The sequence below is a fragment of the Nicotiana sylvestris genome, chromosome 11 (genome assembly GCF_000393655.2).
Source record: "Nicotiana sylvestris chromosome 11, ASM39365v2, whole genome shotgun sequence".
NCBI classification, from domain to species: domain Eukaryota; kingdom Viridiplantae; phylum Streptophyta; class Magnoliopsida; order Solanales; family Solanaceae; genus Nicotiana; species Nicotiana sylvestris.
Window position 1 is genome coordinate 8,804,965 of NC_091067.1, and position 15,800 is coordinate 8,820,764.

The 15,800-nt window shown below is 31.6% G+C and overlaps 2 protein-coding genes and 1 non-coding gene across 3 annotated transcripts; all 3 read left to right on the forward strand.

The window, feature by feature from the left end:
- Positions 1 to 1,328: 1,328 nt before the first annotated feature.
- On the forward strand, positions 1,329 to 1,399 carry TRNAG-CCC (transfer RNA glycine (anticodon CCC)). Its single transcript has one exon. It is a non-coding gene; the product is annotated as a tRNA-Gly (tRNA).
- A 3,990-nt stretch (positions 1,400 to 5,389) lies between these two features.
- Positions 5,390 to 11,980, forward strand: LOC104212526 (reticulon-like protein B21). Its single transcript, XM_009761820.2, has 9 exons — positions 5,390 to 6,697; positions 7,149 to 7,208; positions 7,312 to 7,414; positions 7,526 to 7,603; positions 8,347 to 8,494; positions 8,609 to 8,678; positions 9,316 to 9,381; positions 11,181 to 11,303; positions 11,660 to 11,980. Exons 1-9 carry the CDS (start codon positions 5,653 to 5,655, stop codon positions 11,836 to 11,838), a joined length of 1,872 nt encoding a protein of 623 aa, XP_009760122.1. The 5' UTR covers positions 5,390 to 5,652; the 3' UTR covers positions 11,839 to 11,980.
- A 1,392-nt stretch (positions 11,981 to 13,372) lies between these two features.
- Positions 13,373 to 13,974, forward strand: LOC138880712 (uncharacterized). The gene is made up of 2 exons (XM_070160886.1): positions 13,373 to 13,594; positions 13,681 to 13,974. Exons 1-2 carry the CDS (start codon positions 13,373 to 13,375, stop codon positions 13,972 to 13,974), a joined length of 516 nt encoding a protein of 171 aa, XP_070016987.1.
- The last annotated feature ends 1,826 nt before the right edge of the window (positions 13,975 to 15,800 follow it).

Below are 15,800 nucleotides of genomic sequence, written 5' to 3' on the forward strand. Positions count from 1 at the left end.
AATTGATTTCAGTTCCTAAAAATCGAATCCGACCCCGATATCAAAATTTCTACTGCCGATCAAATTCGCCAAAATTTGAACTTTCGCCAATTCAAGTCTAATTCTACTACGGACCTTCAAATCACATTTCGGACGCGCTTCTAAGTTCAAAATCACCTAATGGAGTTAACGGAACCATAAAAATTCAAATCCGGGGTCGTTTACGCATAAGTCAACATCCGGTCAACTTTTCCAACTTAAACTTCCAATTAAGAGACTAAGTGTCTCAATTCTCTCCGAAATCACTCCGAACCCGAACCAACTAACCCGGTAAGTCATAATACATAAACGACCGGCTGGATCGTTACAATAAAAATTTATATAGATTGACTCTTGATAAGCGGAATATGTCATTTAAATTAAAATAGAGAGAGAGTAACTTTTTTCTTTTTAACCATTCATTATTAGAAGTTGATCTATGAATTGACCCTAGCTAACCCAACATTTTCTCAGCAGGCTATTATACTAGTTGTAGTGCATTTTTTCTATTTTATAACTTTAAGAAATAAAATATTTATATTATTTGCTTTTTATGACGCGATCGAGGAGTACAATGCACTGGTGTAATAGAAAAGCTAGAGTACTAAGCAAATAGTTTTTTTTTTTTTTTTTTTAAATATTAGTTTTAATCATCGAGTAGAATGCACCTTGACTTGAGTGTAAAGAACACAAACTAGTAAAATTTAGCTACATCACAATAAGTTGCTCTGATGGTAAGCAACCCCTACTTCCAACCGAGAGGTTGTGAGTTCGAGTCTCCCCAGGAGCAAGGTGGGAAGTTCTTGGAGGGTAAGATGTCGGGGGTCTATTTGGAAACAGTCTATCTACCTTAGGGTAGGGGTAAGATCTGCGTACACACTACCCTCCCCAGACCCCACTAAGTGGGATCATACTCCCCAGACAGTACGAGTTCAATTAAACTCATAATTTTTGATGTTGAATAAAAATTTATATATAAAAATTCATTAAAATTGTAAAAATAATAGATTTGAACCCATAACTTAAAAAATATAATGAGTTCAATGTTAAAAATTTTAAAAGTCGAACTCATAAAGTTTAAATTTTAAATTCGTCTCTGCAGACTAGTATTACTCTTTTGATCTCAAAATGAGAGACTTTTCATCATTATTATACATTTTTATGAGTTTTACTTAGTAGATTTTCTTTTTGTAACTTTTTGAGGACACCCAATATAATAGGAGATATAAAAAATTTATTGGTTGAACAGTTATCATATGTTGATGGTATTGTATTATAATTTCTAAGAATCGAAAATTGCCAAATAAACAGCGCATCTGGTGTAGTGGTATCATAGTACCCTCCCACGGTACTGACCAGGGTTCGGTTCCCTGGATGCGCATATTGTTTTTCTAACTTTTTTTTTTAATGTAAATGAAAGAAGTAGAAAAACGTGTATACAATAAATCAAAGCCTACTGGTGCAAAATTTTAGTTTGTCTATGCACTTCGGAGTTTAAATGAAAAATGAAATTGAAGATTTTGAGATTGTTTTCCTCCTTAATAATCCTTTTTATTCGGTGCGAATACAAATTTGTGTGTCATATTGTTCGTTCGCTTCAGTTATTTTATTTTCCTATTGTTACTGATTTGGTGCTATTTCTTCGTTTTCCTCTTTTTTTTCTTCTTTACTTTTCTTCTTTCTTTTTCGTCTTCTTCTTCCTCCTCCTCCTCCCCCTCTTTCTCGTTCTTCTTTTTCTCTTGTTGTTGATCAGGGTGTACCGGAAATGACTTCTCTATTTTTACCGGATAGGGGTAAGGTCAGATGCGGCCGGGATTAAATTCTATGGGTTTAACTTTTAAGATTTTTAACATTGAACCCATTATATTTTTAAAGTTATAGGTTCAAATCTATTATTTTTGTAATTTTAGTAAATTTTTACACATAAATTTTTAATCCACGCCAAAAGTTATGGACTCACTTGAATTAGTAACTACCCCACTGCATCCACAATGGGCAAGGTCTGCATAAACATTACCCTTCCCAGACTCCAATTGTAGGATTGGACTAGATATGTTGTTGTTGTTGTTGTTGTTGTTGTTGTTGTTGTTGTTGTTGTTGTTGTATGTCTAACGGGAAAAAAGAAAAACCTAAACTTGGTTTTCTTTTTCTATTCGGTAAAAGTTGCCTATGTATGAATGTACATATACTGATATCTAAGGGATTTGAAATTTATGCGTTATAAATTCTAGGATAACGACATAAGATGTTAGTAAGAAGGTTCTGGATCTCATTTCCGTACATATTTAATGAATTTCTTAATACAAATATAGAGTTTGGACAAAAGTTACTAGATTCGACCAAACTCATACTTTGACTTCTAGCTCCGCCCCTATCTATGTGGTAGAATAAGCTATTATTTGCATTAAAATGTCATACTCTCTCCGGTCCACTTTAACTGATTTTTTAGTCCTTTTTTGTGATCTACAATATTTGTTTTTTCAAATATCAAGAAATAATTAACTTTTTTTTTAAAGTTGTCCTTTGGAGTAAAGAGCCTAGGAGTATTTGTTGTATTTCTAATGCATAAATCAAGGTTAATATGATCACGTACATTGTTAATTAATACTAAAATATAAATTCTTTAATATGTATGAAAATAGCAAAAAAATTACACCGAAAGACATAAATAATTGTTGAAGAGGAAGAAAATAAGAAAGAATTTTTGGTAGTAAAAGTACAAAGGCAAACAAAGGCATGCCATGTGAGAAGCAAGACTTTTGTTAGCCTCGGTTAAAGAGAGTCACACAGATCATTTGACATAAAAGTGGGTGTACAAAATACCAAAGGATCTATAATTCCCCTCATTTACCTCATCATTACTCCCACATTATTCCCTTAGATTTATTTTTACCCTTTTCCACTTTTCTTTGCTCTTCTTTTTTGCTACAAAAAGAATAAACGGAAAAGGGATAAATATACTCTTCTACTTTCAAATATTGTTTATCCGTATCATTCGTTATATTATTAGGCTATTCATACCTCTACCGTCATACTTTGGAACAAAAATACCCCTATTATCATATTTTGAAACAAAAATACCTCTATTTTAGATGGAGTGTCACGTGGCAACACCAGATTAAAACAACCTATTTCTTTTTTTTACCCGGTCCACTTTTAAAAAAAAACCACAATCTGACCCCTATTTTCATTTTTTTTCTAGTTTTTTTTTGTAAATTTCAGTTTTTAAAAAACAAAATATTTTGTTAAAAAAAAATTCTGTTTTTACAAATTTGTTTTCCCAGTTTTTACAAAATAAAATTCTTTTAAAAAACTGAAAAAATGAAAAAATATATTTCAAAAACGGAAATATTTTGTTGAAATTAACTTTTCAGTTTTTAAAAAAACGAAAATATTTTTTTTGTTTTATCTCTTTTTATCCCCATATTTATACACATTAATTTTGCTATATTACCTAAAATTACCCCCCCCCCCAGACCCACCACTCTCTTCCTTCTTTTTCGTTTCATATGTTAAATAAAATTTCGTATACCTTATAAAAAATCCTTTATTTATAGAACCCAAAGAAGCTAAAACCCTTTACAAAATAAATTCAGTTTATAACAAAATATTTTTTTTTTAAAACTGAAAACATTATTTTCAACAAATTATTTTCGTTTTTGAAAAATATTTTTTTTCATTTTTTCATTTTTTTAAAAGAATTTTGTTTTGTAAAAATTGGAAAAATAAATTTGTAAAAGCTGAATTATTTTGTTTTGTTTTTTAACAAAATATTTTCGTTTTTAAAAAAATAAAATTTAAAAAAAAACTAGAAAAAAAATGAAAATAAGGGTCGGGTTGTGGGATTTTTTAAAAATGGATCGCGTAAAAAAAAAGAAATGGGTCATTTAATCTGGTGTTGCCACATGGCACTACATCCAAAGTCAGGTATTTTTGTTTCAAAGTATGATAATAGGGGTATTTTTGTTCCAAAGTATGACGGTAGGGGTATGGATAGCCCAATAGTATAACGAAGTGTACATGTAAACAATATTTGAAAGTAGAGAGGTATATTTAGCCCTTTGCCGAAGAATAAATGAGAGAAGGATTTATCTTATATCGTACTTCTTCCGCTCACAATAAGTGACCAAATTACCTTTTTATTTTGATCCAAAATAAGTGTTTATTTACATAATCAAGACAAAATTAATTTTATTTTTTCAAAATTTGCCCTTATTTACATATTTTAATGTGTCAAAGTAACAATTAATTAAGATTAATTTACTAAATATATTTTTTTTCTCTAGAAGTTCGTATTTTCTTAATGGATGTGTCAAAGGTAAAATAGTCACTTATTGTGGACCAGAAGAATATAATTATAGAAGTTATAGATAATGCTTACACGGATAATATATTTAATTAATTATAGTAGGTTATTTATTTTTTTCATTTAATTTTTGTGTCTTAGTCTACTGAACACCAATTTTAAAAATATAAAATATTTTTTATATATTACACTATTAAATTATCATACTAAAAATATTCTTTGAATTTTATGGTCTTAATTATAAGAGAAGTGTCATTAAAGATAACCTGAGAGTGTTCAAACTAAAAGTTTACTATAAAAAGGTGACATTTTTAAATAAATAAAAAATAAAAATAAGACACATCAATTAAAATGGATAGGGTACATTTTTAAGTTATCAATTAGGATTACTAGAGTTTAGATACCTCTTATTGTGTGTAAATGCCACTAGGTAGGCGGTGACCACTCTAGAGGGCTTCTATTTAGGAATTAACCAATGTATATTCTAAATTTTAGTTTTTCTATTTAATTTTTGGGACATAAATACCCTGAATTAAGATTTTTAGTTCAAAATTCCAGGACATAATAAGTGCTAACTAATCCTTAAATAACAACCCTAAGAATGACTATTTGTACACTTCCCCATTAGTGTCGATCATCTTAGTCTGTATAATAACAACAACAATAACAATAATCTCAGTATAATTCCATAAAAGTGAAGTCTAGAAAAAGTAATGTGTAAGCATAGATTAAGATAAATAGGTTGTTTCCGATATCATCTTAGTCCAACAACAACAACAATAACAACTCAGTATAATTCCACTAGTGGGGTCTGGGGAGGGTAGTGTGTACGCAGACCTTACCCTACCCTGGGGTAGAGAGGCTGTTTCCAAATAGACCCTCGGCATCCTTCCCTCCAAGAACTCCCCACCTTACTTTTGGTGACTCGAACTCACAACCTCTTGATTGTAAGTGAAAGTTGCTTACCATCAGAACAACCCCTCTTAAACTGAAGTGGTCACTCGATATCATCTTAGTCCAAATGGTATAAAAAGAACTTAAACTCACAAAAAGAAAAGAAAAAAAATGAAAAATGAAATCACCACATTAAAAAGAGCCAAAAGAAGAAAAAACAAAAATGAATACACTTCTCTTCTCTCTCTTTCTGGTGTTATGGGATCCCAATGTTATTCATAACTTTCATCACACCCCTCTCAATATCTTCAGCTGAAATTTGTTACTCCATTAATACACAACCAGTGACACCCCACCCTACCCCCTAACCCCACCAAAACTCCTCATTATAATCAAGAATCATTAGTAACAAAAGGAGAAAAAAGAAAAGAAAAATGGAAGTGGTTAATAAGAGAAGGAGCAAAATTTCAAGAAATGGTGTAATGTCAGGTTCTGTATGGGAAAATAGGATGAAATATGATGAAGTCAAAGGTGGGATCAAAGTATATAGCAACAGTGAAAAAGAAGAAGAAACCCCAGAAGTAAAAAATGATGAGAAAACTAGTACTACTACTACTATAATTAGTACTACTAGTGAAACAAATCAAGTAGACAAAAAGTTGAAAATGGGGTCAAAATCCAATCTTGGTGTTGGTGGTGTGATGAGTGGCAAGAGAAAAACTTGGAAATCTGAGAGTAATTTTGAAGGGAACCCAATTCAGATTTCAAGAAAAAGATCTGAATTGAGCAAGAATTTGGATGAACAGTGTAAAGAATTGAGTACAGTTTCAACTGAAGAAATGAAGAAAAGTTCAATTCAGAACAAGAAATCAAGTGTATTATTAAGGAAAGTGAAATCAGAGGCTAATAATGGAGGAAAAGAGGATGAAAATGAGAAGAATTCTGAATTAAGGAAAGTAAAATCTATGTCTGTTAATGGGAATTTGAGGAATTCAGTTCAGCTGGTGAAAGCAAAATCAGTTACAAGTAAAGAAGTTGAAGAGAAATGTAAGAATTTTGAGGAAAATAAGGTTGTTGTTGTTGGTGTTGGTGTAGAGGAGTCAAAAAAGAATCTTGAAAATCAAGAAAATTGTAAAGAATTTGGTATATGTGAAGAGAAAGTTATAACAAGCAATGAAGAAAATTGTAAAGAATCTCAAGTCAAGTGTAGTAATAAAGAAAAGTTGAATCTTGAAAATGAAGAAAATGAAGAAGAATTGGATGAGGTTTTTGATGAGGAAATTGAAAAGGAATTAAGTGTTGATGTTAAAGAGATTAATGTAGCAGAAAATAAGCCTAAAAAGGTTGTAATTGAAGAGAAAAAACTTCAAATTAGCAATGAAAAATCAGTTCCCATTTCTCCAATTATCAAGAAACAGTCTCCTCCAATTCCAGGCCAAGCCAAAATTCATCTTCAAAGTCCAACAAGAACCAAATCAGGTAAATTTAATTTCCTTAATGCTTTTTCTTTTTTCTATCATTTTGTTTTTTTAAGGTTGTGTTCTGCTTATGTTACTGCTTCTTTTTACTTTTTCCCATGAGTCGAGTGTCCGTTTAAAACAGCGTCTCTATCTTCCCGAGGTGATAAGGTTTGCGTACACAGAGGCGGAGCCTGAATTTTAACCTTATGGGCTCTAGATTTCAGAACAGTGATTTCAAATATTAATAATTAGGTTCTAAATTTAATATTTCTACATATTTAATAATTTTTTAACATAAATACACTGTTTGAACAAACGTTACTGGGTTTGGCTGAACCTGTAGCGGGCTATTAGCTTCGCCCCGTGCGTACCCGCTCCATACCCCACTTTTGAGATTTTACTAGGTTTATTGTTGTTGTTTTCTTAAGGTTATGTTCTGAATTCACCCTCATTTTATGCTACATTGTCAGTTCCAACTTCAGATGAACTTCACACAATTCCAAGACAACATAGCAAATTACAAAGCTTTGGTAATTTCTCTTTTTTTTTGTTTTATAGTTTCTTTAAATTTCAATGTAATTCTGCAAATGTTGGACTTGATTTTCTGTTCTTTGTTTTGGACATTTTCTTTAGTTGATTTGGTAATGTGGAGAGATGCATCAAAATCAGCATTAATCTTTGGAATTGGAACTTTTGTCATCATTTCATCTTCATATACTCAAGATCTCAGTATCAGGTAATTCAGAACTTACACTTAGAAAAAAAAATCAGATTTTCCTTTCTTGATTCTTGAAATAACCAAAAAGAATACTAGTAACTAAAATTATTGATTTGTCTTTTTTTACAGCTTCATTTCTGTTCTTTCCTACTTGGGTCTGGTCTATCTTGCTGCAATCTTTCTCTTTAGATCCCTCAATATTCACAGGTAAAAAAAATTGTTACAGCAGTTAAAGTTCAATTACTGTAATGCGACAAAAGCTAGTTGTAACTTTAATGTTATAGGCATGTAAGGATTGGCTGAGTTGGTTGGGTGAATAGTTTCCCACATGAAAGATCTGAAAACGATTCCCCTGGCCTCACCAGCCGTCACTCAGAGCTCGTCGCTCCGAGCTTGCTTAGTGCGGTTTACATTTCCTGTGTGGTTTACATCTTTACGATCTATTGCATAGTGAACATGTTACCTGGTGCACATCCAAAGGATAGTGACTGCGGGTTTACTTTGGAATTTTCCAAAAAAACTTTAATGTTATAGCAGATAAAGCTAGTTGTTCAGTTACTTCTTTAATGTTATAATATTTAATGTGGCAAAAAATAGGTGAAAGTGCACAAATAGCCATTCTCTGGGATGTTATTTTGAGATTAGCCAGTACTTATTTTCTTCTGAAATTTTAAGCTAAAAATCTTAACTTCAGAACAATTCATGATACTTTTGTCCCGAAAATTGAACTAAAAAGCTTAAATTCGGGACATACTGGCTAATTCTTAAATATCAACCCTTTATGATGGCTACTTGATGTCATTTCTACCAAAAAATATTTCTATGACTTTATTATTATAGCGGATAACATCCAATGAGGCAATGACAATGAAATTAGCCCCATTTTCTTTTAAGGAAAAATTATTTCTTTGATCTAATTTTTCTTATTTATTTATTTATTTATTTAATAGGGGTGCCAATAATATAAATGAGTCAAGTGAATATATAGTAGGAGAAGAAGAAGCAATGTGGATACTGAAATTGATACTGCCTTACATAAATGAATGTCTCGTGAAAATTAGAGCCCTTTTTTCTGGGGATCCTGCTACTACAATGAAGGTAAAGAAAAATCCAAAATTTCCCATTTCATTTCTTTGTATTATTTTAAAATAAAATAATAATAATTGATCTGACTTCAACTATTTGAAAATTGACAAAATTTTGCCTCTACAGATGGCAGTTCTGCTGTTTATTTTGGCTAGATGTGGCAGCTCCATAACTATTTGGAAAATGTCCAAATTAGGTGAGTTTTTTCTGCATCTAACATGGTTAAAAGTTAAAACATGTTTTTTCACTGTTGTATTTTTACTTCTTTTCATTTTATTGGTAAAAAAGTTAAATAAATTACCCTAAGAGAATGAAACTTGGGAAGTGTTTTTTAGTGAGAATTGTTAGATGTGAATTTTATATGCAACTACATCCTCTAGGGGGTTCGAAGTACAAGAGTTAAATTATTTAATTATTATTATTTTTATCTCAATTATAGTGATATTTTTCGTTTTTCGGGATTAAACTTCTTAATTTTGATTATGTATTTGAACATATAACTTTTACGCAATAATTAATAATTTAAAATATTTAAAAGACATATGAAAAACGGTCATATAATAATTTATTTAATTCTCAAAATCCGAATAATTTCACATAAATTGAGACGGAAGGAATAGTATAAATTCGAATATTTATTCTTTAAATTTTTTTGAATAAAATTTATAAAAACTAAATAAAAATAGATGTATGTACAATTTCTGAATGAACAATTTTAGAAAAATATCAAGGTAGTCTGCGTACACACTATCCTTAATTTTACTAAACATTCTTTTTTACTTTTTCACTTACCATAGTTGTTGCTGACACTTGTTTTTTTGGCTGTTTTGCAGGCTTTTTTGGAGTTTTCATTGTACCAAAAGTCTGTTCTTCTTATTCCACTCAGTTAACTGCCTATGGTAAAAAAATATTTACCATGCTCTTCTTCTTCATCTTCTTTTTCTTTTATTATTTAATTATTTCTAAAATAACTACAGATAAAATTTTAAACTAAGAAGGAATTAACAACTTAGAAAATAGATAAGTTACTCGTTATAACAAATTAAAATACATTGAATAAGTGAAAATCTTTTACATTATCGGCGCATATATACAGATTAAATCTTTTTTATATCAGTTTTTTTACTTATATACACCACTAATAGTTTAAAATAATATTTACATTATTAGGTTATTTAAAATATAATTACAGATAAACTTTTATATGAAGTGAAATTAGTAACTTAGAAAATACATAAAATTGCTTGTTACTACAAGGTAAAATATACCAATAACATGAAAAAACAAATTACATTGCCAATGTATATGTGTAAATTAAGGGGCCGTTTGGCCATACAAAAATTTGAAAAAATAATATTTTTTTTCGAAATCAGTGTTTGGCCATAAAGTTTTCAATTTTCACTTGAAGATGAATTTTGAGTTTTTTCGAAAATTTGAAAAACTTCAAAAGACTATTTTTCAAAATTTTCACTTCAAATCACTTACAAAAATTCAAAAACAACCCAAAATTGTATTCATGTCCAAACACAACTCTAATTTTCAAATATTATTTTCACTTGAATTTTTTTTTTCACTTTTTCCAGAATTTTAGAATTCTTATGTCCAAACGCCCATTAAATCCTTTTTATACTCTCTCTTTGAACAATGCTTTGCAAGTATAATTCAAAGACAATTTTTAAAAATGCAGATAGTAGAAACTAAGATCTGGCAAGTATTATAATGAAAAAATAAATTTACCGGCTCTATTTTTTTAATTTTTTTTAATTTTGGTTGGTGAAGATGTATAGGGAATTCAGAATTTCTAAATCTAATATAATACCGTTAAACAGATTTTCAACCTCATCAAGTACAATGGTGGGGCTTTTCCCTTACCAAAATTTGGAATATTTAATAAATTTGCAGTATACGTCATTGGATGAACTAATACATAACGTCTCTTTTGTAAATTTGTCAACTAGTAACGTAGCATTAAAGTTAAAGGGTTCAATCGAATTTATAACTTTTAATTCAGAGTATAAATTTATGTATAAAAATTACAAAAATTATATAATTAATATTATATATGAAGTTTTTAAAAATATAATAAGTTCAATATTAATAACTTTAAAGGTGGAACTCATACCGTTTAAATTCTTGATCCGTTTCCATAGTTGGTTATATATGGGTCACATTATTATTTTTGTTGCATTAATGAGTGCAATAAAAGAAAGTGTCCATTTCAATCTTTATCAATCCATTTTATTATCCTCTTTTTTTTCCTCTACATTATTAAAGATAATGCAAGAAAAGGCTTAATTTATTTTTGTATGGTATTAATGTTTGGCTACCTAATCTTGCATCACATATTAGATTTTCTTAATCTTATGTCTAAATTGTTGATAGATGGAGAAATATATAATAATACAAGTCTACCTCAAATTTCATTAGAAAGATATATTGTAATTTAATTTATTACATCAGATCATAACCTTATCTTTTAGGCGACTAATTCATTTATTATGATAATTACCTTTATTTTTAAGTTTTTTATATTATTAATATATAGAAATTAAACTCTTAACTCTCTAAAAAAATTAGATAATTTCAAGAAACTTTTGATGTCTTGTTTTTTTCTAAAACTTTGTATTTCGTGGATTTGTTTTATTTTATTTTATTTTTAAAATAATTTATTTTTATAACGTGCAAATGCAATATGAAGGTACATTTTGGATTAGACGCTTTCGAGATGCTTGGGAATCATGTACTCACAAGAAAGCAGTTGCATTTGCAATATTCACACTCGTTTGGAATTTATCTTCAATTGCTGCTAGAATTTGGGCAGGTAAAATCACTAATTTTCGCGAAAAAATTATTTTTTTCTTTTATTTCTATTTATGCAGCTGCAATTTTTACTGCCTACTTGAATAAAACTTTAGAAGGGTAGTCTCGGAGCAACGTTAAAGTTGTCTTCGTGTGACCTATAGATTACGTGTTCGAGCCGTGGAAGCGGTCACTAATGCTTTCATTAGGGTATGATATCTATATCATACTCTGGGTTGCGGCCCTTCCCTGATCCCTGAGTGAATACTTTAGGCACCGGGCTGCTCATTTTTACTCGGATAAAACTTCAAACATTTTTTTGAATGAAAATTCAGGTTAATCAACATATTATTTTTTTTTTTTTTTTTTTTTTTGCAGTTTTTATGTTGTATGTGGGATTTAGGTACTACCAACAGAAATTGATGAAAGAAGGCTGGGTAAGTGAAGAAGAAACTACAAAAGTAGAGGATTATTGGCAAGGAAAAATTGGAGGACAAAGACAAATTGGGAGAAGATCCACTATGGTGGAAACAAGAAAGCAAAAGAAAACAATTTAAAGAGAAAAAAATATATATATCAATAATTGAGAGAATTTTAATAAAATCTTTATTTCTGACTGTACATAGTTGTTTGTCATTGTAACGATATTGGGGTTTCAACCTCTATTGCCTAATAAAATCTTTTACAATTCATTTTCAAGTGGAATGTTATGTTGATCTTTTTATGTTCTATATAGTCGAACTATCTCACCATCTAGCCAATAAATATATTATAGATTTGTAAACTATTTTTATGAAATCAGATTACTCTCAAGTCTCAATAAAAACATGCCAAACTTAGGGGCAAGTGCACAGATAACTATTTTTAAGGGTGTTATTTAGAGATTAGCCAATACTTATTTTGTTCTTAAATTTTAAACTAAAAATCTTAACTTCAAAATAATTTCGAAAATTTTTATCTTGAAAAATTGAATTGAAAACCTGAAACTCAAGACGCATTGGTTAATTCTTAAATAGCAACCCTTTAGAGTGGCTACCTGGTGTCGTTTCTACCCAAACTTATATAGGCATATTGGACCAGACAAATAAAAATTGGGCCAACAAAAGTAAATATTGCGGGAAAAAACAGAAATAGCCAGATTTACTACTGGTAATTAAATCATAGTCACAATTTCAAAAGTAATCAAAATTTAGTTATTTTTTCATGTAAAAATAAAATATGAACAAAAATATCCTTAAATTTATACGCATGAGCTCCAATGTCCAGTATATTATGATGAAACGTTTCGTGTGCTGGAGTTCCAACATAATATGCTGAAAATTATAAGCAGGAGCTCCATAATCCAACATATTATACTAGAACTTTCCGTATTTCAAAATAGTGACTATTTTTTAATGACTTTGTAAATGCTGGCTATTTTTTACTTATCAGTCCGAAAACTGGCTAACCCATATTATTTTCACGTAAATATTAGCTATCCGTCAGCTGGATAAACATGAAATAAGATGGTTAGCCAATTGGAAATGGTCACAATAGAGGGAGCAAGAAGGAAATTGCTCTAGCTCTAAGCAGGATGAGCTAGTGAACAGAGAAGATCTTCAAATTTTAAGCCTCAGGGATTGTTTGGTAGAGTGCATAAGAATAATGCTAGATGGTGTATTAGTAATGTTGGTATTAGTTATGTTTGCATTAGTTATGCTGACATATTTCTTATTCATTGTTTGGTTCGATATATTAGAGCATTGCACAATTTCTAAAAGAATTATTTGTTTACAAAAATACCCTCATAAACAGTCCATCACTTTATGTTTTTAAAAGAAACATATGTTGAGGAATGTTTTTATATGAAACGGGTTAAAAATATTATTTGATTTATCTACCTATATTCTAGTGTAGAACTAAATTTTTTATTTATAAATATGCTAAGTATTTATTTATTTACTAGGAATATAATTTTATTTTCCACTTCTTGGATTATTTTAAACCTGCATTAATATAATAGCATATTTTAATCAAGCATAAATTCTGAAGGACAGTTTTATCTTTAACTAAGCTAATGCATGAATTAAAACTCAATGCATTGTTAATACCATGGATTCCTATTTCCTATATATTAGTTATGCTTATGATAATACCAATATAGCGTGTGTTCAGAAGAGGAAGATCAACATAGCGTGTGTTCTGGAGACTAGATGGAAGGGTAATAGGGCACGAGATTTAGACGGGTTTAAACTATGGTACTCAGGGAGCGCTGGAGGTAAGAATGGGGTGGGTATTTTAGTAGACAGGGATCTCAAGGAGCTCGTGGTTAAGGTTAGGAGGATAAATGACAGGTTGATGAGTATTAGCTGGTAGTTTGTGGGTTTACTATAAATGTGATTAGTGCATATGCTCCTCAGGTAGGTTTGAATGAGGAGGTCAAGAAGCAACTTTGGGATTATTTGGACGAGATGGTGCGTAGTATCCCGCACGCAGAGAAGTTGTTCATTGGCGGAGATTTCAATGGTCATATTGGGGCTAGTGCTAGGGGTTATGATGATGTGCATGGCGGGTACGATTTTGGGGATAGGAATGAGGGAGGTAATTCACTGTTGGAGTTTGATAGAACTTTTGATTTGGTTATAGCTAACTCAAGTTTCCCGAAGAGGGAAGAGCACCTGGTCACTTTTCGAAATTTAATAGGCAAGACTTAGATTGATTATCTTCTCTGCAGGAAATGCAATAAAGGTTTGTGCACTGACTGCAAGGTTACCCCGAGTGAGCACCTTACGACCCTACATAGGCTCCTAGTTATGGACATGGAGATCAAGAGGAGTAGGAGGAAGAAGGCGGGGTGCAGACAACCTAAGATCAAGTGGGGTAACTTGACCAAGGACAAAGCTCAGGAGTTAGGGGAGAAGTTATCGGCTATGAGGGCCTGGACGAGTATGAGGGGATGCGTCTAGTATGTAGTCCATGACTGCGGATTGCCTTAAGGTAGCTGTTGTAGAGGTCTTAGGGGTAAAGAAGTGTCACGACCCGAATTTCTCACCCTCGGGAGTCGTGATGGCGCCTACTAATGTGAGCTAGGCAAGCCAATCATTAACTATTTATTTCATTACTCAATTACTCCTTTATAACAAATGTAAGGCGATAATAGGAAAACAACGGAACTTTAAATAATTAAGCGGAAGATAACGATTAAATATCTGAAATCTACGTCTATTACAATCACTTAAGTCTCAACCACCCAAACCTGGTGTCACCGTGTCAGAGACGGTCTAAGATTTACTACATACAAAGTTTGAAGAAAGTGACAATACATTATTTCTGAATAAAAGGAAAATGAAACAGGAAATAGGAATAGAGGAGACGTCAGGGTCTGCGGACACCTGTAGGTCTACCTTGGATCTCCGCGTGGACTGGAGGTAGCCTCCACGCTACGGTCCAAAAACTGCTCCAGGATCTGCACATAGTGCAGAGTGTAGTATCAGCACAACCGACCTCATGTGCTGGTAAGTGTCTACCCTAACCTCGGCGACGTAGTGACGAGGCTAGGACCAGACTACCAAATAACCTGTGCAATTCAAATACATATACAGCGGAAAGAAATGCAGAAATAACCAATCAATATAGGAGGGGGAGCATGCTGTGGGGGAGATAACAATTCCGAATAGAAAGACATCAAGTAATGAAAGAAACAATATAACTCGGATATCAACAAAGAATCAGAAATCAACAAATGCACGGCATCACCCTTCATGCTTTTACTCTCGTCCTCACCAAAGCAATTATATAATAAGAATGTGCACAGCATCACCCTTCGTGCTTTTACTCTCTTTCCTCGCCATATAATCAATAAAATCAACATGGAATGGTACATCGTACGACACGGCATCACCCTTCGTACTTTACACTCTTTCCTCATAATAATACACGGCATCACCCTTCGTGCTTTACACTCCTTCCTCATAAAACAAACAATGCACTGCATCACCCTTCATGCTTTACGCTCCTTCCTCACAAAACAAACAATGCACGACATCACCTTTCGTGCTTTAACTCTCTTCCTCAACCAAACAACAATCACAAACAATAGGGCAAGGTAATAAATGAAATTGCAATAAAGATCCTGGTAAGGGAACAACAATTCAACAAATAAATCTCGGCAAGGGAACATTATCAATAACCTCAACATCCCGGCAAGGGAGATAACAAACAAATCAACAATAGCCCGGCAAGGGCGACAACATAATGATATATTCTCATTTCTCACTTTTACTTCATAATTCTCTTCACAACTCGAGTCAATGCTCTAGAGGTTCAATTATCACTTATACTTTCACAATTCGTTATGCAACTTGAGCCAACGCTCCTCAATATGCATATGTCGCAATTCCTTCCACAAACTATACACAACAAGTAGAAACCATTACCAAGGCATGAAAGATACAACGAAGTCATGATAATCACAATATAAGACTCACGGGCATGCTAGACACCAACGTATAGATACTCATCATCATGCCTATACGTCGTA

Coding starts and splice junctions, on each gene's coding strand:
- LOC138880712 (XM_070160886.1), top strand. CDS start 13,373: ATGGATTCCTATTTCCTATATATTAGTTATGCTTATGATAATACCAAT. Junction 13,595..13,680: donor TCAAGGAGCTCGTGGTTAAG/GTTAGGAGGATA, acceptor TATGCTCCTCAG/GTAGGTTTGAATGAGGAGGT.
- LOC104212526 (XM_009761820.2), top strand. CDS start 5,653: ATGGAAGTGGTTAATAAGAGAAGGAGCAAAATTTCAAGAAATGGTGTA. Junction 6,698..7,148: donor TCCAACAAGAACCAAATCAG/GTAAATTTAATT, acceptor CTACATTGTCAG/TTCCAACTTCAGATGAACTT. Junction 7,604..8,346: donor AGATCCCTCAATATTCACAG/GTAAAAAAAATT, acceptor TTTATTTAATAG/GGGTGCCAATAATATAAATG.